Source organism: Pungitius pungitius, chromosome 19 (genome assembly GCF_949316345.1).
Source record: "Pungitius pungitius chromosome 19, fPunPun2.1, whole genome shotgun sequence".
NCBI classification, from domain to species: Eukaryota; Metazoa; Chordata; class Actinopteri; order Perciformes; family Gasterosteidae; genus Pungitius; species Pungitius pungitius.
This window is the reverse complement of record NC_084918.1, coordinates 15,696,265-15,719,720: the sequence shown is the minus strand read 5'-3', so window position 1 is coordinate 15,719,720 and position 23,456 is coordinate 15,696,265. Positions and strand designations below refer to the sequence as shown.

General features: G+C 46.4%; 1 protein-coding gene across 4 annotated transcripts in view; it reads left to right on the top strand.

Annotated features, from left to right (window-relative positions):
• Positions 1-23,456, top strand: part of plppr5b (phospholipid phosphatase related 5b) — a 41,815-nt gene that overhangs the window by 5,632 nt on the left and 12,727 nt on the right. For 2 of the 4 annotated variants that reach the window (XM_037455458.2, XM_037455459.2), the window contains exons 3-5: positions 1,606-1,794; positions 14,048-14,180; positions 22,306-22,556. In XM_037455458.2, coding sequence (XP_037311355.2) covers positions 1,606-1,794; positions 14,048-14,180; positions 22,306-22,556 — 573 coding nt within the window. Of the gene's footprint in view, positions 1-1,334; positions 1,795-14,047; positions 14,181-22,305; positions 22,557-23,456 lie in introns of those variants that run through there. The other 2 variants (XM_037455460.2, XM_037455462.2) reach the window with 2 other exon arrangements.

The following is a 23,456-nucleotide window of genomic DNA, read 5'->3' as shown; positions in this document are numbered from 1 at the left end:
TGAAATGCATCTTTGAAATGTGTCCTCGCGAGGTATCATGAGTGAATGTAACGTCATCATGAACACAAGTTTATATTCTGTGTTGCAGCTCACAGCTTGGTAGGACTCCTGATGCTTTAATGATATTTGATGTTGCAGATGCTCTCTGCAGCCAGCAGGGCACAGATTTGACCTTGATAGAGGCCACTCAGAGCTGTCCTCACCGACTGCATCCACCCATACCAACCCCTCTCCAGTGGCCTCTGGGTTTCAGCCTAGATGACTAGGGACAAAGACCCTGCACTGATCCATGCGGGGGACATGGGGAATGCAACAGATATGAAAAGGAGAATTCTACAGAACCTCCAGCTGGGATTGAACATATAGGAACTCAAACCCTGCATGGTGCATATCTAATGTTTGCTACTCTCTAAAACTGAGGAAAGTAATATTTGGCACAGAACATCAAATTGGGGGGGGGGGGGGGAGTGACACGGCGGTCGGAGCTAGTTGTCTTACGAGTGTTATAGATGGAGTCATGGTTATAACTTTATAACAACAATGAATAACCCACGACATTTTTTATTAGCAAAACTAACAAATCATTTATTCTGTTGATAGATTTTTTGATTGCGGTGTTGGAAAAATATTTTTTGACAAAAAATAAAGACAAAAACCTGTTTTTTCCATAATAAGCATGGGCCATTATGCAATTCTGCAAGCGTGACTGACATGAAACCTGCTTGTCAAACGCATTTGCTTCATCAACGTTGATGATTAACGTGTTCCGTGCTTCACACAACAGAAAAGTATTTTGAGGTCTTGGCTGGGAGACAAAATAACAATATGGCCGATACAATTTCTACATGGAGTCCGTAGTCAAGATTGTAGCTGCTCCTCAAAATAACATCCAATAATCCTCATCAGGGCATGAACCACGCCGCGAGGGTCCATTTGTGATGCACTGACGCATCCACGTGGGAGGAAGTGGGAGCCGACGGGCTCATCTGTGTAACCATGCACTGTGCACGTTGAGCTTCCTGTTTGATGTGAACACACAAACGGACCCACGGATGGGCTCTGAACCCCCTCAGACCCACAAGTGCTGATCCTCATTACACATCCCAACCAACGCAGGTTTATGCATGGACTCACGCATCAGCCTCTGCCATGTCGGAGACTCAGTGACGTGTGCAGATCCCTCCCTCCTTCCCTTTACCCCCCCACCCCCCTCCCCCCCTCTGAACATGGCAATGCGTGCGTGCTTCTGTGTGTGAGTTTGCACACTGAAATGGAGGAAGCCGTAAGGTGTCTCTCTCTCTCTCTCTCTCTCTGAGCCGCACACACAAACAGACGTGGGGGGGGGGGGGGGGGCGGTTAGCCGAGGCTCTTCTCTCTCTCTCTCTCTCTCTCTCCCTCCCCTTTGCCTCTCTCTCGCACACACACGGTCGGCAGTAGCAGATCAGAGGAAGCCACCGCCGGGACGAGCGAGCCTCCACCACCACGCCACAGAGAGCGCCATGAGCCGGTCCCTGGGGGGAGGAGGCCGGGTGGGAGCGGGGAGAGAGGGGAAAGGCTTCATTTAAATGTCTCTCGCTCTTTGTCTGCATCATGCTGTACTTCCAGCTGGTGATCATGGCCGGGACCGTCATGCTGGCCTACTACTTTGAGTACACCGACACCTTCAGCGTCCACGTGCAGGGCTTCTTCTGCTACGACACGGCGTACACCAAGCCCTACCTGGGGCCGGAGGAGAGCAGCGCCGTGCCGCCCGCGCTGCTCTACACCCTGGTGGCCGGGCTGCCCACGCTGCTGGTGAGTGACCTCAGTGCTGAAATGTTTGCTTATCGATCGATGCGTGAGAAACAGTTGGAACCATTGATTCATCCCATGTGGTGGTCCGTTGGAGCTTTCTCTGTTTGAGCTTCCCGGGCTCTTGTGAGTGCTCTGACCAATCTATCGTCAAAAGGCTCTATTTCATGTACTACTAAAGATGTTAAGACAGGTGAGTCAAACTGGAAACCGCCCCCCCCACGTAGATTACTGCTGACCTGCTCCACAATGCGCTGCTATTGTCTCCAAAGCAAAGAACGCCTTCCAATAGGTCCGTGGCGATCATCTGGTCATAATGCACCGGTACGATGTCGGAGAGGCCACTGATTGGCTCAGGAGATGAGACCTACCTGTGTGTCCTGAGGGATTCCGGCCATGGCGGTAGTTTCCTTCACGCTGCATTCGTGGATTTCTGGTCTGCAACCGCGCCACAGCACTGTGTCAGTCAGCCCGCTCTCTCGCTGCTTGCACTTTCATCATCAGGGTGGGATGGGTCTGGGTGTGAATGTTTGTCTCGCTCCCCACCAGCCCCGTCCTCTCCTCTCTCCTACTGACTGTCGTTTTGTAACTGCTACTTTTTAGAAGATGAGTAACAGTGTGAGAGCTGCGCGTGTATTAGCAGTAATGTGATGTATTTAAAGTGGACCTCTCCCACATCACATGCTTTGCATACTCCCTGAGGTGATTCTAGTATGTATACCTTTGCTTAGACCTCCCTGCGCTCAGTGAATGAGGCTACCTGATGGGAGGAGTGGACCACGCGGCTCCAGCACACCTTGAATGGGATTCCTTGTGCGGCCGCTGGTCTGAAGCCAGTGTGAAGGGCTGTCTCTCCACCTCTGTGTCTGTTTCAGCTGCTCGCCTGCCTGCCCGTCTACACACACACACACACACACACACACACACACACACACACACACACTGCACGTTCCAAGCATGCAATATTCTAACAGATTTAGACGTTTGCTTCTATCTCCTCTGCTGGGAGTTTCTCTTTAACGCCATTTTGCAATCACACCGCATACAACTTGTTGATGTCATTGAGGGGGGAGGTTGCCATTCAGACTGGCAGGGTCTGGGGCATGTTGAGTAAACGGTTATGGAGCAAGCTTTACAGGCCTCTATGTCGTTGTTCTTAAACGTATAACAGACAGTAATGTTCTCATCCCACTTTGTGCATCCTTCCTGGGGGAAGGGGAATATGAACCAGAGATCAGAGGAGCATGACAGCAACAGCTGAGCAGATGATCCAATGTGACACAACAAAGAATAAAACATTCAATGTGGCTTTTGTTTAGAAACCAGGTTGTCGAGTGCAGAGTTTTTCAGAAGTGAAAATGCCATTTCAGAGTTCATTAGTTGCTTTGGAGCCTCTGATCGATGTCATACACAGCAGCACTCACACGGTTAGACACATCTTCTCATTCAACAGCTTTTCTCTCTCATTTTCTATATCGTCAATTAATATTGAAGACATCAAAACTATGAAGGAACAGATTTGGAATTATGTTGTATAAGTAGCCATCTTTCACTTTAATGACAGCTTTGCACTTTCTTTAGATAAGCTTCAATGGTTTTCCATTATCAGGTGTACCTCGTGAAGAGTGTCTTATGGTGTTGGAGACCATCGGTTGGGTTGTGCAGGGTTGGTGCACAGATCCATACAATGAAAGGGCCTATTCTACTACAGTCCTAATCCAGATTATGGCAAGAACCACTCAACTAAGTAAAGAGAGACGTCGGTCCATCATTATCGAGGATAAGTTCATTAGAGCTACCAGCCTCAGATTAGCGCCCACGTGAATGCTTTGCAGAGTTCAAGTAGTATCACCTGCTCAGAGGAGCCTGCCTGAATCAGGCCACTAGCAAGGAACAACAACAACAACAACAACAACAAGAAACCTGTTGGGCCAAGAAACACAAGGAATGGACATTAAACTAATTTGATATTTTTTAGAGGATCTGGTTAGAAAAAAAGGTCCATTTGCTTGTTTAACGTTGTCCTGTGGTCAAACTGACCTGCATGTGCTTTTATACGTATACAAAGCGTATGAAGGCTTATTCCTCCTGCCAGCAGCTTTTGGGTTTCGGAGAGTCAAATAAACCTCAAGTTACAGTGTGGCATAATGTTCTTGTCAATGAAGGCATCAAGAAATCAAGTTGTGTAGAAGAGAAGAGGCATTTCATCACCTTCCTCTCTGGCTCCATCTGGCGACTGAACCTGGATTCAGTCACCAGATAAAATATTATGTTTATGATGTTGTGAAATATGTTTTCTAATATCACAAACTATAATCCCACTAGTCATGATCACACATATTATATTTTCCACCGCTAGGTGCACGTACTTGAATTCCTTACACCAGCAAATGTCACTTCTCTGCAACACCCCATGGCCATGGTGCAAGCAGCATCACTGGGAGCCAATGTAAAGTGTTGGGAATGTCACTTTGAGGCAAGAGACAAAACAGTGTCATTACAAGCCTTTATGTTTCCATCTGAAACCTCCGTGTTCCTGTACGTTCCACCTGGCATCAGTCGGCAGTGTTTTCTTTCAGAATCCAAATGATCTGATGATGAGTAGAAACTACAGCCTGGTTGTTAGAAGTCCCACATAAATCATACACAGGGATACTCCAGGCATGGCATTGTCCTCTAGATACACTCCTCTCTCAAAGAAGTCTCTTTTTTGTACTCTTTGTATATGTGAATCATGTTTTCGTTGCTAGGAGTGGGCTCAATCCACAGTTTTGAACTCCATGGATTTATGTGCTCTATTTTTCAGGAGTATCGTACAGATGCAAATTCAACCTTTTCCCGGAGGCTTCTTTTAAAATACATTTGCATTTGCCAATGCAAGAAGATTATTTTTAGGAAATTAGGGGTTTTAATGATAACGATGAAGGTGTCAGTATGCGGGTGCGAGGGCAAGGAGGGAGGACTCAGATGCGGAGTATTGGGGAAAAAAGGACTTTAATAGTCAAAAAACTAAATCAAAATCACTCCAACCAACCAAAAAAGGACCGGAAGGAGGCGAAAACAAAACAGACAAAAAAACAGGGAACTGGACTTGAAACCACAAACAGACTTGACATGACCCAAACGTCGGCATGTAATGACACCACACACGACACAAGACTCACAGGGCTTAAATACACAAGGGAGGTGCAGGTGATTGGACACAGGTGGAAACAATCAGGCACTGCAGACAATCACAGGGGAAGACAGGACAAGGCAGGAAGTGAAGTTACCCAGAAACACAAGAGACATTGAACTACAAAATCAAACAAGACCCCAAACCGTGACAGAAGGAGCAAGGAGGATCTTTGGATCAGTGGTAGAACCCCGACTCCATGTCGATGTGTCCTTGGGAAAGACACTTAACCCCATATTGGGCCACTCTGTGTGAATACTGTCTTTGTAGTCCTGGCCGGTGGCTCCTTGCATGGTCTCTGAGGCAGCTGTGGATCAGTGGAGAGCACGGGCGTCCTTCAATCAGAGGATCAGCGGTTCAATCCTGGCTAGGCAGGGGTCCACGTCAATGGCACCTAAGCCCAACATTGTCCCAGTAGCTGTGACTATGGTGTATGCATGTTTGGAACTGATGGGCTAATGGCCCTGTGTATGGCAGCTCATGCCATCGGGGTGTGAAGGGTGACATGCAGGGTGGGGTGGCCATAGGGGAACATACAGGGAAAACCCCCGGTGGGCCAACTGGGTTGGACTCCATCACCACGCGGCCCTCCCTCTGACTTCAGCAGACCGGACACGTTAAATTGACTCTAATACCTGAAGTCAATAATCTGTGACTTAGATTTATACTGGCAGGTATTGGTTCAAAGTCATGATTTCAGTATTGTGACAACCTCACTGTGCACGGCCATCGTCCCTCAACGTTGCCCCAGGTCTTAACTTTGGCCCTCTCTGTGATTGAGTTTGACACCTCTGCTCTAGCCTACTCAACACTTGCGTCACTCGCAGGCAGACGAAGCCGCTTTGGAGCGTGAGCCAGCAGCACGGCACCAAAACATAAATCCTTTGAAGGTGGAACTGAAAAGCTCAGAGGAAAAAAGGAGATTTATGGAGGAAATATTCAAAGATCTTTGATATTTGGGAAACCACGGACTGGTGACACAACATATTCTTTTGTTTTGCAGCTTCAACACCCCTACACACACAATCACACACCCAGCATGCAACACTGATACCACTGATGTTCAAACCCCGTTGTATGTTCTATTTTGTTAATTTCTTCAATATGGTTCTTGCTATTTCTACCCTCTGATTCCAGTGTCTTTGTTATGTGGTGTTTCTCTGCTGACATGTATTCCTTCATTATATATATATCCATAACCATCTGATACTAGCCCAGAGTTAAACATATTCATCTAGTGTTAAAATAGCCAGTATTCCATCCAGGCTAATTGGTGGATCCAAACATTATTAAAAAAACTCTAATGTAATGTCTTTGTAATCATGATGTAAGGCCACTGAAACGTGCGATGCAATGAGTGGGCAACGCGGCGTGCATTGAGTGGGCCGGTGTGACAGTAACTCCTGGGCCCCTCTTCCCCCCCCTTGTCCCGCCCCTGGTGATTTAAGTGTGCTACAGAACATTGGCTCCGGCTGTGCTCAGTAAACTACTTTATGTGAGTGAATGAAGATGGCACAGCAGAGAGTTTAGTCATAAGCTACTTGGAGCAAAATCCGTCCGAAGACTCCTGACGTGGCTTAAAAACAATACTTTGGCCCAAACCACAACCATTATATCAAAAGTTTGTTTGAAAGGGGCATTTAAGAAAAGTCTGGTGATCCAGATTTGAACTCGGCGTACCGTGTTCTTTTCACTCCACATTCTTCTTGCCATTAAATCCGGGGTTGCTTAACGAATCAGGGCAAGACGGCGTATTGCAGCTAATGCGTGATAGAAACTACAAAGCCGTCCTGCATTAGCATTGCCAGCAGGCTGACGTCCAACCCTGGGAGCCATCTGTGCTGTAGGCACCACAGTGGGCCGGAGGGACCTTCTCCGAGGTCCTTTCTCATGACTGCCTTGCTGTTATTAGGAGGCCGATGGCATGGATCAACTCCAGTGGATGTCACGTTGTAAGGAGAGGACTCATAGCTAACAGGGACACCAGGTACCCCTCACTGCTGTTGTTCGTAGCCTCTTGTACTTTAAGAGAGAAGGGGAGATGTCTTCTGGCATTTTGTCTGGTGGTTTTAATGGCGAGGCTGAGATTTTAGTTATGAACACCTTTTAGTTATGAACACCTCAGTTATGAACACCTCACACCTTATTAGTCCATCCTAATAATTCTATTATGAAAATTCAGGTCATTATTTTCTTTCCAATAAGATCTTATGCTATTGCTGACAGTATTTTATGTCTCATGTTGAGGTCTTCAGGTGTTAAAGACCACAAGTGTATAAGTTGCTTTGGATAAAAGCTAAATGACATTTATTGGTGAATTCATCCAAATAGTCAAATAATCTCAATGGCCTCCACCTCTTCACCTACAGACAGACAATACTCCTGCTCTGTGTTTTTTATGGTCTGTGCTGTTCCATAATTCTAAATGTTAAGCCTCAAAGCATTCAGTTGTACCCCAACTTGCACTGCTGATAGCGAGATGTATAGAGATATTCACCTCTCCACCCACAGTCAGAGAACCCGCCAAGGATTGCAGGCAGCTGTGAGACGATGCTGTGACTAAGTGCTGAAGGTCACCGGCGAACAGCAAGGAAAACACCTGCTGTGGTAAAAATAGACAGGCGGGGAGAGAGAAACGGAGAGAGCGGTCGGATCAAGATTGACTCACACCGTGCTCCCAATATCAAATGTAATGGAGTAGATTTGTTCTAAACTGGAGATGAAATGGCTGCACAGTGCTAACGAAGAAATGTGCTCAGAAGGCCTTAAGTGAATTGGGCCGGCGCTCTCCATCATGAGATGATTGAAAAGTTTATAGAAGACAATTCTCCCTGCAGATAATATCCACATGACTCTGGGGCCTGTTTGTTCATGTATCAGCTGCTCGATTTCAGACGATGGAATATCGTAACAAAGCCTTCATTGTGATGAAGGTGCCTCGTGTCATCTTTGTGCCATTCTTCGTGGTGGGGCTTCGGCACCAATAGGTATTAACCAAAAGAATAGGAATAACGTTGGAATAACGTTGAGGATCAGTTGTATTGACTGATATGAACTTAGAGGAACCAGAGGATGTACGTACCATGTACCATTATTACATTATGTATTTATTTAAACCTTCAAACCATGCTTCTCCAGCCCTGAATAGTCTGTGCTGCTCCCAGTGTGAAATCTGTCTGGCTCGCAGACAAAGAGGGGATCGGATTTACAGTGTGATTTACTATTTTTACATCCCGTCTATTGACACGTTTGTGTTGGCCCCACAATGGCAGGCCAGCTCAACTTAAGTCATTTCCTTCCAGTCAAATAGATCCTGATTAAAAAGGAGAATGTCCAGGCCACTTGATGATAATTGGGATTGAATTTAATGTGCTTAGAAAATCCACATCAATAAACTCAAACATGGCACAGTTGAGAAAGGATCATGACTCTGCTAAGATCTCCCATGGGAGGGGGGTGGGGGCTGTGGTAAATCCCCTGATCCTTCAATTTCTTTGTTCATTAAGGCCTCACATATCCGAATAACCACCGTCCTCTGGTCATCGCTGCAGCAGTCCAGTCCACACATCATCTGTAGGGGCTTCTACAATGTTATTACATGGGGCGTGTAACAGGAGTGGAAGGGGGGGGGGGGGGGGGGGGGTTAAAGACACGCCACTAACCTCTGCATTACAATGACGCACTTGGCACATTATAACCCTCATTTGTAACATACTGGTGTACCTCTCTTAAGGGTCCACCCATGCATCTCCACGCAGGAGAGGAGATAACTACGTTTCACTTTGCCCATGAAGGACTGAGGTGCTTTTGTCCAGGGACACCGCTGCAGTATGTTTAGAAGCAGGAGTCCAAATTACAAATGGTCTTAAACAGTGACTGATGGTTTAGCAGATGTTAATCTCTTAGGTTGTTAAGAGTATTTTCGATAGCTTGAGGTGGTGTCCCTTAGTGTTGCTCTTTGTCTACAGGTGTAACTTAAGCAGTAGCCTGTATGTGGCCTGAGAGGCAAAACCAAGGCAACCAATGTTGGACAACCACTCGTTCCTTGTAAAGATTGTGACACCAAGTGGTAGACATGGACGAAGTGACCCCTCTGGATTTTACACTGTACAAAGACTATTTTTGGAGATAATACTGTGAAAAACAAACCTTTTAGAATGCACTTGTGGTTTCCCCTACCTTTATATTAGGAGCCCCCAAAGATGCCCCCTTTCCTCCCCTTGAAGGCCAAGTTCATTTAGTTTAATTTCAGTTTCCATGTAGCCCAAGCGGACCATATTTTACTTGCACATAGTAGTAGCAGATATTGTGGTAAATTTCTCTTATTCTGCGCTAGACTCGACAAGCTGTTGGTCCAGCATTACGTTAAGAGTCAGAAAGGACTCCAATTCCCACGTTGTTTCTAAACTGAGAGCCATGTATCCCTGAGGCTCGTTGCTGGGGAATGAAAATGAAATACTGCGTCCCCACAGTCTCTTCGTATCAGCGTAGGTGGTCCCATTCTTACTTCGCCGTTGAATTGGGTTGCCACTGCAGGTCCAATTAACTTCCAACTGAAGACGTATCGACCCGAGGAGCGTCGCTGTGGAATCTGTACCTGGAGGCGTGCAATCAGACCAGCGAAGCCTTCCACAAATATTGGCTCAGTGTCTTTTCTTGTTCAATGCGCTCTGCATTTGAAATGCTGATGGAGATTGTTGTCCTCACATAGATTGGTTGGAAAAGGATGCGAGGGGTGAGTACGTGGCCATGGATCCAGAGGGAAGGGGAGCTGGTTGAGGAGCTAACAAGCAGCACTTTGTCATCGTGGCCTGTAGCCGATGAGAAAGTGGGACAAATGGCCCGTGGCTGTCACAGTGCTGCTCAGGCCTTTTGTAAGTCACATGGCCCTTCAGCCATTTCTTGCCCTTCTTAGTGCGCTCTCAGGCAATGCATTGTGACTTTTAAAGCCAATGACTGACTCTACTATGTGAGGCTGATCAAAATAACGCTTTGTAAATTTTGGAAAATGCTTCATTTTGGTGTTACTTTAGTGATGAAACCATGGACATGTGTAACGGTATTACATTAGTTTGTTTGGACGCACAAGAAGAACAATGTGCTGAGTAGTGGTTGAGTGGGGAGCACGGTACTCCTCCAATCAGAGGATTGGCAGTTCATGTTCCCTGTAAAGTCAATGTTTTGCTTGTTTTGACTTCACGTTATTTATTAGCCAATTATTAGTTATTTTAACCAGTGTGTAAAAGACATGGAAGCAATCCAGGGGTCAGCCCTACCTAGTGCATTGGATGTGTCCAATGGGGTGTGCTAAGCTTCACAAAAAGGAGTGAGGACACTCGCTCCTTTCCAGTCTATCCACCGTGTTTATAATAAAGCCAAAATGGCCATTCAAATGAAAATACATTTTTTTAAATACACTACGACCCCTAAACCTAAAACACATCAGATCTCAATGTGAAAAAAATATGTTGGACATCTATACTGATATGGACAGTTTGTCGTAGGATCTTTGATGGAAATAAAGATTTCAGCCTTTAGAGCTTCATTTTATAGACACCCCTGAAATCAAAGTGAAAAAATGATGTCCATTTTGACCAAAATAAATCTCTGAAACTCAAAATGCTTCTCAATATCTTGTGTGGCCCCACATGCTCGTATGGACGCTTGGCAACGTCGCGGCATGCTTCTGAGATGGTGTCTTGTGGGATGTCCTCCCAGGTCCGTTTCAGGGCGTCAGTGAGCACCTGTTGGGTTTGAGGAGCAACCTGTCTGCGTCTGAGGAACAGAAACATAACGTCCCAGAGGTGTTCCATTGGGTTTAGGTCAGGTGACAGCGGTGGCCATTCAATGGTATCAATTCCTTCATCCTCCAGCTACTTCCTGCATACTGTTGCCACATGAGGCATTGCCAGGAGGAACCCAGGACCTACTGTACCAGCATAGGGTCTGACCATGGGTCCAAGGATTTTATCCTGATACCTAATGACAGTCGGACAGCCGTTCTCTACCCTGTAGAGGTCTGTGCGTCCCTCCATGGATACGCCTCCCCAGACCACCACCAAACCGGTCATAGTGAACCATGGTGGGCAATGAGCACAGGGCGCACTACAGGACGCCCTGAGGCCCCCCTGATTGTTTGGGCAGAGACATTAACACCAGTGGCCTGCTGGAGGTCACTCTGTAGGGCTCAACCCGTTCCTCCTTGCACTAAGCAGTAGATATGGGTCCTGCTGATGGGTTGAGGACCTTCTACGGGACAGGACTGCCTGTCTCCTGGAATCTCCTCCAAGATCATTGTTGCCCCTCTAGTGCACCTGCAACCATTAACATTAACCCCTTCTGCTACTTACTTGACCAGGTCATTATCAGAGAAGTGCAATTGAATGCATGCCATACCCTGATAAAAGATGTTCCCTTTCTTTCTTAAGCAAGTGATGTGCATGCAGTACATTTCCTGCACCACTATCTTACATTGTGCTCATAGATGTGTCATTTTAGATGAACGGTTACACATCACATCTTCCAAGAGCTCTTGGGAGCATGGACACTATATATCCATGCAAGATCAGAAACTGCAGCAAAATCTGAGATTGAAGAGGACACAAGCTGAACCAGTGTATTGTATCGATTCCTCATTAAAAGAAAAAGTGAGTGTAACCATAGCAACCACACAGTAAGTATCTGCTGTAATAAAGGCAGGAGATTCCTCCTTTTCCACCCTCTGTGTCCATGGTCCCTTTGCAGCGTTCACTTCTAATGATGAGAATCCCTTTGTCTTTCTGAGCTATCGTTGTTCACACAGTGGAGAAATGAACTCAAACGTCTTTCCTCTGCGGGTCCATGGTGTCACATGACCAGTAGTGGGTTTACTCAACCAGTAACTTCCCTTGAGAAACTGCAATTAAGTGTGTACCGAATACATTTATATATGCATTTTGATATGACAAAAATACTTTTTTGGTCAGGTACAATTTAAAAAAAAAATATTGCCAGAATGTAGTGGTTTCAGACCAGGCCTTCTTATCCTCCAAGCACTGAGTGTTAATCAGACACACCTGCAGCCACTCACTTACACAGCCGAGACATGGGGGGTACCCGATGGAGTCTGATATCCAACATCAATATTCCTAACCAGTCCGTCTTTCTTAGTGGGGTTGACCTCTGGCTCCAAATATTTAAAATGAGTCATTCCACCTGTCTTTTAATGTCCTGTCATATTTAAATCATATTAAATCTCCCTTGCCATGGCATCACGTCATCGCACTGAGGAGATCTGCAGCCTGTCCAACCTGATGGTGTCTGCTCACACTTTCCATAACAGGTGAAGAGCTCTGTGGGGTTTGCATTAAAAGATTCTTTTGTAGTGCACAGCATGATGCGTGTCTAAACAAACATTTTGGTGTCATGTGATAGTTCAAATGCTGTTGCTCGGACTTTCCTCATAATACCATACATTTGTCAACTTGTTTAAGAGTAGAAACATGTGTAAGTTCTGGGTCTCGATCTTCCTCCCCTCCTCTACCTCGCCTGCCCCCCTCACCAGTCGCCCTGAATAAATCACTGCAGCAGCGCCTTCACCTCGGGGGCCTCAGTAGCCATCAGCAGCACACACACACACACACACACTCTGCTGCGCACGTGCACCGCGGTGGGGTAGCTTGCGTGCGTCTGCGTGGTCGGCCAGGTGGAAAAGGTTCAGACCGGACAGGGTCGGGGGGGTTGTCGGCCCAAATCGCGTTGGAGGGGGGAACCTGTGAGTTAAAGATGAATGCGTCAGCCCAGCGCATGTGGCCCGACTGTGGACTCGGGGGGGGGGGGGGGGGCGGACACAGTGGGCCTGGGGCACATCCCAGAGACCTCCCATTGCTGGCCCCCCGGTCACGGGGCCGCACTGAGGCCCCTTCTACACTCCGCTCACAAAACAGCACACACACACGTTCCAGATGCTTCCGGTCCGGCATTATTCCTTTGTTATCTCTCCTCCTTATGCAACCGTGTTGCAATTCATCTCGGGCATCCGAGAGTGTTACATAAGTGCGTTTGATATCATTAAGTTGGCTTATTTGGCCACGGAGCATGCAGCAGTGTGACTGCAGTGTGTTTGTCCTCAGCATCACACGGCCCTCTTTCTTCATTTGTTGTTGATTCACTGCTCGGCCACGCTGGAATATCAACTAGTCCGTTCATAGATGTTCCTTTAGTCTGAAATAAGGCCTCCTGGTTTAAGTGTGAATAGCATTTAAAGCTCCTAAATGCCTTCTTCAGTTGGACCTAGTCCACACCAAGGTTCCTGCTTGTGGTTCCCTGGGTGAAGGTTGCTGTGAACATCTGGTGGTGTTAAGAATGGTTCACTCTACGGGAATATAGTTCAACTTTTTCATTCAGCTCATGGCATCGTATTAGTTTACACTTTGATGAAAATTATTGCATTAACAAATATAGCCATGATCCACACCTCATCTTAGTTGTTTTTTTTAGAACCAAATGTCTCTGGAGACGTCCTGGTGGTCTCAGATAGTTTAGAATACTTAAATAATACTTTAAGTAATATCAAGCTAAACTGAATAAATAATACATATTAAACATAGCTTGAGGGAGGAATTAGCAGCAACACGTTAAGAGAAGAAGAGCGTTCTGTGGGTGCTCGCAGACAGCAACAGGACCCCTCCATGTTTAATGATCCACCACAAACACATGAACTCTATCCAAAAACGGCAAGTAGAGGACAATAGTTTAGAGACATCCAGCACGTGTTGGTGTCCACGTTGTAAGCAATAGTGAAAAAAGACAATAATGTTGAAAAGTGTTCTCCGTGATCATGGACACGCCTGAAAAAGGACCAACATGTGCACACTTTTGACAGTTGGGGATGAAATGGCTATTTGTTCATCATTGTTTGTTCTGCTGAACAAGTCACACCCTGTGAGCTCGCCTCCTTCCTTCCACATGTCCCTGTGTCCTCACCAGCTGTGTCCCACTAACAGGGACCACTGCTGGGACTAGACTCCCCCCGTCCTCCTGTGTCAGCGCTCTGCTCATTGTCTTTCCTGTCCCTCTGCGTGTCTTCTCTGTCTCTGCTAGATCACGGTGACAGAGACGGTGCTGTTCCTGGTCCAGTACACGTCCAAAGAGTTTGACCGCTCTGAGAAGACAGTGGCCACGGGGGACTGCTGTTACCTCAACCCGCTCGTGCGCAGGACCTTCCGCTTCCTCGGTGAGTCTCTGTCCTTCCTTCTTGCTGTCCTGCAGAGGCTCTGAGACGTGCCAGCCGACACTCACATCTCCACAGCTGGAAGGACTCGTGTCCTCCTAGAGTCCAGTGGAAGCAGGTGTTGGTCTGCAGGCAGGTGCTCCAGTTAGGGATGTCCTTATTCAGGTGTCTCACAGTGCACACTTCAAGGTGCCCATGGACAAGCTGGGTTGCTCTGGACTCAAGAAGGTAGCTTAGGTGTCCACGCTTTAAAGATCTGGGTCCTCGACGTAAGGATCAACTTCCACCTGCAGCACGCAACAAATGTCTTCTTCATCCTCCCTTTTGCCGCAGTTAGTGTGTCCTCGTGCTGCATCGAGGTGTTTTTGAAGCAGGGAAACAGGGAATCTTATTAAGCTGTTTAAGTTCCCCACAGCTTCTACTGGAGATAAATGTGACAAACTTAAAACGCTTTTCTGCATGAAGCACACACATTCTTACATGCACAAATGTGCAAACATGTTATTGATAAGACTGCAATATATCCCCATGAGCTTTCTGACGACACACACACACACACACAGAGTAGGCCTCTCCTGCCTAAGAGGGAGCAGGAGATAAGGCTCCAGGAGAGGATTATTACCTCCATCCCCTGGTGGCCCGGCTTTGCCCTCGCATTAACACATCCAGCATGTTAACAGGCCTCGCCTTTCATCCTACACCCAGATGCTCAATGGAAGCGCTTATCTTATATTAGGCAATGGTGCGCTGGATGTGAATAAGTCTCGTGTCTTGGTGTTAATTGAGCCCGTTTTGTGCGGCGTTCTCACCCTGCAGAGGGAGGAAGATAAAGTTCTTCAGCGTCAGAGGTTCCTTTTTGCTTCTCAGCGTGTCTTCAGCAGGAAGGAATGATGCTTGGTCTCACTTAACCCAACACAGTCGACACAAGGTGGGAAACGGAATTATATGAGATTCACTCATTGCCTATCAGAATATTGTCTGGTACTACTTTGTTCAGGGTTGTGAATTCCCGATGTGAAGTACATGTAAAATGTACTAATTATCCGATGTACCTTCTGAGTCGAGTCCTAGAGAATGACATCATAGAAAAAGCAGCCAAGAAGCAAAGGATGTCTGCGCTCACCCCCCAGGCCAGGTCATACACTGGAGCTGAGACAATTATACAAACCTTATATATAAATAATTCATAGCGGGGCTACTTGGTAGGCCATGACTGTGACGTGAGGAAGAAGATGGTGTTTGCTGCTAGGACAAGCACTTCATTGGGACCCTACCTTCAGGGGCAGGGCTACAGGCTTGGAGAGTCAGCTTTGGGAAACTGATGACCCAACATGACATTCTTCTGAAACAAGTGCAACTCATTAGAAGCAAAGAAAAGCGAGGAGCGCTTCATTCTTTCACATAGAAAGAAGGAAATGTATCTGTATACTTATGGATATCCCTCAGTTATCACTGAGACAGCAGCGTGTCTGCAATGGTGACTACTGATCCATGGAGAAGCACAAATACTCAAAGGAAAGTTGGTAATGGGACATGAATTTGTCTTAGTTGTTGTTACTATACGGGCTCTGGTCCAACAAGGCAAGAACAGAGACGGGTAGAGGACCCGCAGTCGTTTTCACCAGTGCTGGTTCTGTGCTTTGACTGACTGGAAATGCTTTGTTTTGTGGGATTTTTCAAGGATCTTAGAGATGAAGGGAAGATTAGAGATAGGTTTCTATTTGGCCCAAATCTCTGGATCACCAGTGGCTTTAATAACATCTTCATTACAGCTTCCCTGGAGGACTGTGCTACGTATCCTGTCAATAAAGCAAGCTTTATGATATTCAGTCACAACGTGCTAACTAAAGGTCAAACTCCTTTGAGGTAGTCGAAATCGGATCAAAGAGACGGGTAAAGGATGTAAACCTACATATATCAGGGTTTACAGCAGTTTCCAAGGTTCCTACATGTGAAGACTCGCGTTAACGTTTCTGAGGGTTTTACCAATGAGCAAAATTCCTTTCAGTTGATTTTCTTCTCTTTTTAGAGGACCAATAGTCTGCAGACGTTTTCAGAGAGCCAAGGTGATCCATCTGGGACAGAGCAAAGATCATGTGCTTCATAGTTGACGTTGCAACCACTCGCAAAACCAATGGGCAAATAGTCTCAAATGGCATGCCATTTTCTCATGTTTTAATGAATCAGCCAGGAGCGTGCTCGCCTTATTCTGTCGAAGCAGGTCGTCACTGGGTTTATTCATCCAATTGATTCCTGTCTTTCAACTGACTGTGTGTTTGTGCTCCAGCATTGAGTAAAGGAGGAATGATGCACCACTGCTGATAAGAATCTTCAAACCCGAGGCCAATATGACGGCCCACTTTGGCAGTGTGTAGATTGCAATGAGGAACTATTAGCAGCATTTGGGCTCATTATAAAATGCTTCTGATGAGCTCAATAACAATTGGTTGGTCTGTAACGGGTGTGATCTTTGATCCCTTCAAAATTTCTTTAGTGACAACCAATATTTGTGGGAATAATTTGAACTTATTTGAATTTCGACTTCAAAAAGTAGTTTAGGGGAAGACGCTCAAGACACCCTCCACCTTTGTGGCCTTTATGGGGCATTTAGTCCATGGCTATTGGCACGGGGCGAGAGCACAAAGGAATGATTGCAGCAGGGCTTTAGCCATCGGTCCCCCTGCGCTGCCGAGCTGCCTCTGAACCGCCGAGGCTGATTTATGTGTGGGGGGGGGGGGATTTGTTTCATTGAAAGGGTATTAGATGTTCAACATGGAGGAAGGTTCAGGTGCTGGCTGCCCTGCAGGGCTCAACCTGTTCCTGCCGAGTTATCCATGAATACAGTTGGGATAAAAATCAAATGTCATACTGACCCTAAATTACCCACTCACTCTTCCTCCATGATTCAACCCAAACTTTAGCTCATCACTTTGGTTGATATCGGAGCAGATATCTGTGTTTCATTGTTGGAGGTTGGCTGGCGGCCGGCCTGCACACCTCTGTCGGGCACAGGGAGGCAGCCGACATCCCAGTGAGCACGAGACATTGGAACGAAGGAGGAGACAACAAGAAGTGCAAGAAGTGTTGGTTTTTACTCTAAATGGAGGAGCACGGGGCCAATGGTGCGACCTTTATGAATACATTCAGAGGGCTCATCACCTACTAAGAAACATATTACATTACATTTAGCTTTTATCCAAAGCCACTTACAATAAGTGCAATTTAATCAAATAAGCCCATCTACAACTTGTTATAGATAAGTGCCAATTTAAGTGCTGAAATTTGTCAGTGTTTTTAGTGAAGGTTTAGTCTGAAGAGGTGTGTCTTTAGCTCGGGGCAGAAGATGTAAAGGCTTGAAGGCATTTCCATTTAATTTCAATGGAATTTATTTTGCAACATCCTCTGTAATGAGACCCTCAGATCAGTATAGGTACATTTTTGAATGGGGAGAAGAAGGAAAAGAAGAAGGAACCTCAGAGAGAGACTGTCCAGATATTACCTCCATCCACATGAACCTGTGAGGAGAGAAAACACAAAGACTCTGGGGAGGAAGCTGAATTAGTGATGTGCATTACTGGGACATTCATTCATTCAGGGGAGAGAGAGCTATCAAAGATTAAAGTCTTAAGCCTGGGCTTAAAATGAGGTGACTGTCTGTCTGCCCCCCGGACTGAAAGTGGAAGGTGGGTCCACAGGATAGTAACAACTAGTCCCGCATACAGGGAGGGCCTAGTGGGGTAATACGGTGCAGCAGCTAGGTCTCAATTTGGGGCACCTTCTGTTTACGTCATCAGCGTCATCAATAGTGATGGAAGCACCAACCTTAGATCTCAACAACCAGGGGCCCCAGCTGTACCTTGGCACGAGGGTGTTCCTTGAACATAGCGACACAACGCCGATGCATTGAACGAGGTATTCTCAGTGAAGATGACACATCACATCCAAACAGATGGGAAAAGGAACATCTGTGTGCCCGTCTCCGGCTTCAAGCCTTGCTATCATGGGAACTTGATCTACTCTCCAGACTCATCCTGACTTGTTGCATTTCATGCTCCGTGCATCCAGATAGAAAACGCATGGCCTTATCATACACAGATTCAGTCGTAGTGTCGGTATTGATACCCCTACAGCTTCAATCAATTGATATGCTCATTTTAGAAGTCCAAAGTAGCATTAAGCCATCTCTCCTCTACCCAGAGTGCTTTGCTCTGTCCTACAGCTGTGATGCACAAGCTGAACTCTTTCAGCCCAGCTGCTCCCAGGACCCTCTCTGATGTTTATTTGCTCATGTGACGCATTCCACGCGCGGGGAAGTGTTGGCGTGTGCATTCATGCGGATCGCGTGCTCGTCGCCGGCGTTTGAGGGCAGCGCGGCATCATGGGAGCACAACCATCTCGCAGCGCGCCCCATAATGACTCAGAGGCTGCTCTGTTTGGGGGGGGGGGGGGGATTATATTTAGCACACAGCCGAGGGTCGTGGCGCTCCCTCATCCTCTTTTTTTTTCTTCCTGTCTTCATTCATTTTGCGGCTTGTTGAGCTGTAGATGGAGGGAGATCCTGAGCTGCTTCACTGCCGTTATGGACAGGAGCCGCAGAACAGCAACACAAAGCACTAATATTCAAGCACCGTGTTGATAACACGGGCCCCTTTGTATACATCTACAAAACAAAATTCCAAATGAATTATTTCATTTGGGGCAATCCTCAACACCATGCAGTGGCTTTTACTGCCACTAAACCTGCAAAAAACCACCATGTGATTGTCAAATCTACCCCAAAGGGGGGGGGGGGGGAGATCCAGGCGTCCTGCTCCTCCTGTGTCAAAGCCCCTCGCAGTTAGAGACATCATTAGTCTTCGGAGAGTCAGTGGTAGATGAAGCGCATTCATAAAGGCTGTCTGCTCCGACTCGTTTCATTTGGGGTTTGAAAATGTATTGAATAAAGCTTCCCTACGTGGAAGTAAAGTAGCTTTAAATAAAATCGAGGAGTTGAGGCTGCGTCTCTCTCAAAAGGGAAGACTGCTTCGTTTATTCACTACACTGCAAAACATGTCCCAAACGGAGGATGTCATTCATATTTTCTCACTATTGATGTAGAATCAATAGTGACAACATGATACCGACGACATGCTCAGAGGACGAGGAGCAGTGGCTCTCAAACTGCCCCATCTCAATTCTACTGTAATTTTTATTGAAATAACATTTTGTGACTGCTCCATCAATTGCAATCACTTTTAAGTAAACAAGATTGATCTATTAGATAACAAATCAAATGTAAAATGTGCAAGCATCTTGGTATGCAAATGAAGATCTGTGCAGAACATGACCAATATTTGGCATAAAATCATTTATTCTGGCTGTAATCTACCTATTTTGCACGGTGCACTTATTCAAGATAACAACAGTATTGTGCAACTAGTGCCGATATGTATGAGCCGTGATATAAGACATTTTATCAGTTTAAGTGAATGTGTGATGTGATCAGCTGACACAATCACTCTTCAGACATTGCATCGTTTGAGATGCATTTTCAATAATGAGCCCACCGAGTAGATCTTGAAGTACCTCCCACAGGACGGTTGGATGGTGGCTCCTGGAGTGCAGGTGTGATGAACTTGTGTTGCCACCGCACTTCTTGATTGACATGCGTCCTTGACGCTCTGCGGCGGCAGCTACGTTCCTCCAGCTGTCCCACGTGGTCAACACTGGACAGAACGCCCCCCCCCCCCCCCTCCGTTTTAACACGTGATGATCAATGTGCCAGCAGCGCAGACTGGAGAACTGAACTTGGATCTGACTTTTAGTAGACACCCCAAAAAGGACTTCTGGTTTCGACCCCTCACAAAGAGAGGATTTTATCTCATTAAAAGATAAAATCTGAGTCCCTGATCATGGGGATCAGTGTTTTTCTTAACTTGTTCTGATGTATTTATTCCATGTTCCATTTATTATTTATTTTCACGTGAACGGACGATGAAATGATGCTCGGTGCTGCAATCACTGTTTTATTGTTTGAAATAGTAGTTCTGTCTACTGATGGTCCATAACTGTGTTATCTAGCCAGGTGACCAGATAAGAACCATTTTCCAAATGCATCCATATTCTAGGTTAAGAGCTTGAGATACGACATGTTGATTAGTTCAATACAGACCGAGGGTTAAAGTGGAAACCGAGTGTGAGTGTGAGATGTGGGATAACGTCTGTGCTGACTGGGCCAAGCATCACACTGCAGCATCATAGAGACAACCCTGCTCACTCACACACACACTCAGAATACATCCAACAAGCATGGGTAGCTACATGGCTACAGGGTTTCTGTGCATCACATCCTGGTGTTTTGGCTGAAGCAGGCGGACTGGATCACATTCATGCTCTAATAAGCAAGTTGGGTCGTCCTTGTTTGTGTTCCCGAGGACATCCAGGATGGAGGGAAGGGCGGCGCCCCGTGCTTCTGCTGCAGAGAGCAGGGCGCCATGGCGGCTAGTGACTCGCAAGACGTCTGGACAAAGCCTATTTGATGCTTGTTAGGGGAATGCACCTGTCAGCACGTGGAGCCCACCCCGCCCCGCCCTCGCCGATGAGACCAAACGACTTTGGACGGCGGCATTAAATGACAAGAGAAGACGCCTCGCTGCACAGCCGTGACCCCTCGGCGACCATCTTTGGGAATAAATGCGTTGGCAGCACAGAACCCACCTGACAGGAAGAAGCTGCTGCTGTCGCCTCAGCACATCCGGCTGTCATCTCATCTAAAACCACTGCTCTAGAAACTCTATACCTGACTAGGGAGCCCTTTACTACTACCACTGTGTAGTTTAGCATCAGCTAAATGAAATGTAATGTAATAAAGCAATAATATAATCTGTAGGAGCAAAGTAAATCTTACTGTTAGAGCTTTAATCAGTGAGGCGATGACTGTTGAATTAAGCTATGACATAATGTATATTTTTTTTATTTCAAATATCCAGCGACCTTTTTGCAGGCAAATGTCAACATTTGCTAGAAAACATATTAAGTTTCTTTAAAGGTCAGGACTATTTTTTTTCTGAAAGGATAAGTCGGTGTCATCTGCAAAGAGCAGAGGTCAAAGTTGGGAAACGCCACATTTTCATATTTATTTATTTATTTATTTCCCTTTGACGCATGGCCATTAATAGGACATATAGATTTTGGGGAGGAACATAGTTTTGGAGCACCAAAAGGAAAATATCACGAGGCTAAAAAAAGATTAAGAAGACAAATATATATTGTTTCGGGATTGTTTTATGTGGTGGTTCTCACAGTTGACTTTTGTTACACAACTTACAACTTAATACCACAGATGTAAGTTCAGCAAAACAAGCATACTGATGTTATGTAACAGACATTCTCCCAAACACAACCAGTGATGTAAAACTGTGTTGGAGGATATTTTGAAAATGCACTTACATTTACACTCCATTTACAGTATAAAGAGCAGAAACTATAAATGTTTTAACGAATGTAAAGTCCAATGCGTCTCACGAGGGGAAAGTACAGCTTCATGGTTCTGAAATGTAGGGCATCCACATGAAACCATCCGTCCGGTGTTTGAGGACGTGTTGACTCGTGTTGGTTGTAAGTTGAAGCTCTTGCATTCACAGACATGGCGTCTTCATAAGAGGTGAGTCAGACACTGAGTGGAAGCTGCTTCTCCCCCCAAACACGGCCCACTGAGGTCAGTGAACCGGACGCTGGCTCTCCCATCATCGACATAATGCCTGTCCACGTAGATGGAAACCCATGGAGAATGAATTGTTATCATGTATTTTATGTCTCCTAAGGGTATTGTTTTGGACACGGACATGATGTGTTGTGAACGTCTTGTTCAGCTTTAGAACCGGAGCCTAAACATTCGATTAGGGATGTCCCTTTGGCGATTGTCTCGACTAGAGGACATTTATTGAAGGTCTTTTTGTCCTGAAACACGTCAACAAAGATTTATAACAATCTGATACATGAATAAAATGCAATAACAATGTTATAATGTGTTTGTATAGCCTGGTGGAGATAAACCTTTTGTCTGTTCATGATGTGTGTGGCTCAGACAGTTTGTAGAGTGACAACCCAACCCGTGTCCTTCTGAGCACTCTTCTTTTTGTCCTCCCAGGCGTCTATTCCTTTGGCCTCTTCACCGTTGACATCTTTGTCAACGCGGGCCAGGTAGTGACAGGGAACCTGGCGCCCTACTTTCTGACCGTCTGTAAGCCCAACTACACGGCCCTGGGCTGCCAGCAGGCGCTGCGCTACATCAGCCACCAGGAGGCCTGCACGGGGAACCAGGACGACGTCCTGCGGGCCCGCAAGACCTTCCCATCCAAGGAGGCCGCCCTCAGTGTCTACGCCGCCCTCTACCTGGCGGTGAGTTGCTCCGCTCCGTTCGCCCCAGTACCTGCGCTGGTCCACGTGTCCTCGGGCAGGAGACTTACCTTGATGGGCAGGTGGCCCCCTGCATCAGTGTGGGAATGATGACATGAAGTGTCAAAGAGGTCTAGAAGAGCGCTATATGAAGACAGACTTACGGTTACTATTTTGCAAGTCAGTTGGATCCATCTTTTTTTTCCTACACAATTAGAGAGTAGTAGGAATATTTCCTTTGAGTAGACCTCCAAGAAAAGACTCTACTTCTCTCTTGATTTATTCCCTCAGTAAACATGAGTTGATGCTCTCAATCTCTTGTTTGATCTTCTTCTACACACCATGATGTTGATGATGTGTATATTTATGCAAATAATATTCAGCCCAAACTGCGTCAGAGTAGCTTCAGCTGGGAGGGCAGAGTCCCAGGACTCCCAGCTTCTACCCAGCTATCACTTTGTTTTTCATTTCCATCTAAACCTGCATTCTGTAGGAAGAGTAAAATTGCTCTGGTTGAATGGAATAGAATTGTGTTGCATGAGTCATCGTGCTTTTAGCTTTGCGTGTAGCTGATCCATCCACGTTTGGTCAGCAAAATCCCAGAGCAGCAGCAGATGTCTGCCCGTGATCCAGAGCGGCTCTGATTCTGGTACACGGTCTGTTCCTTTACTGCGTCGGATGCACTGCGCCAGCCCGAGTGCCCACGAGCGATGGATGCATGGCTTTAGACCACGGCGGGCTCACGGGGAGAGCAGATTGCCTCTTATCTGGGTCAATTAGCCGGAGCCATCGCTTGTGTACAGCAGGACATACATGAAGTTAGCACCAAGACACACACACACACACACACACAGCTCTGAGGACATGGTGCTCACCCCTTTCTCAAACTCTCATTGTCTCGGT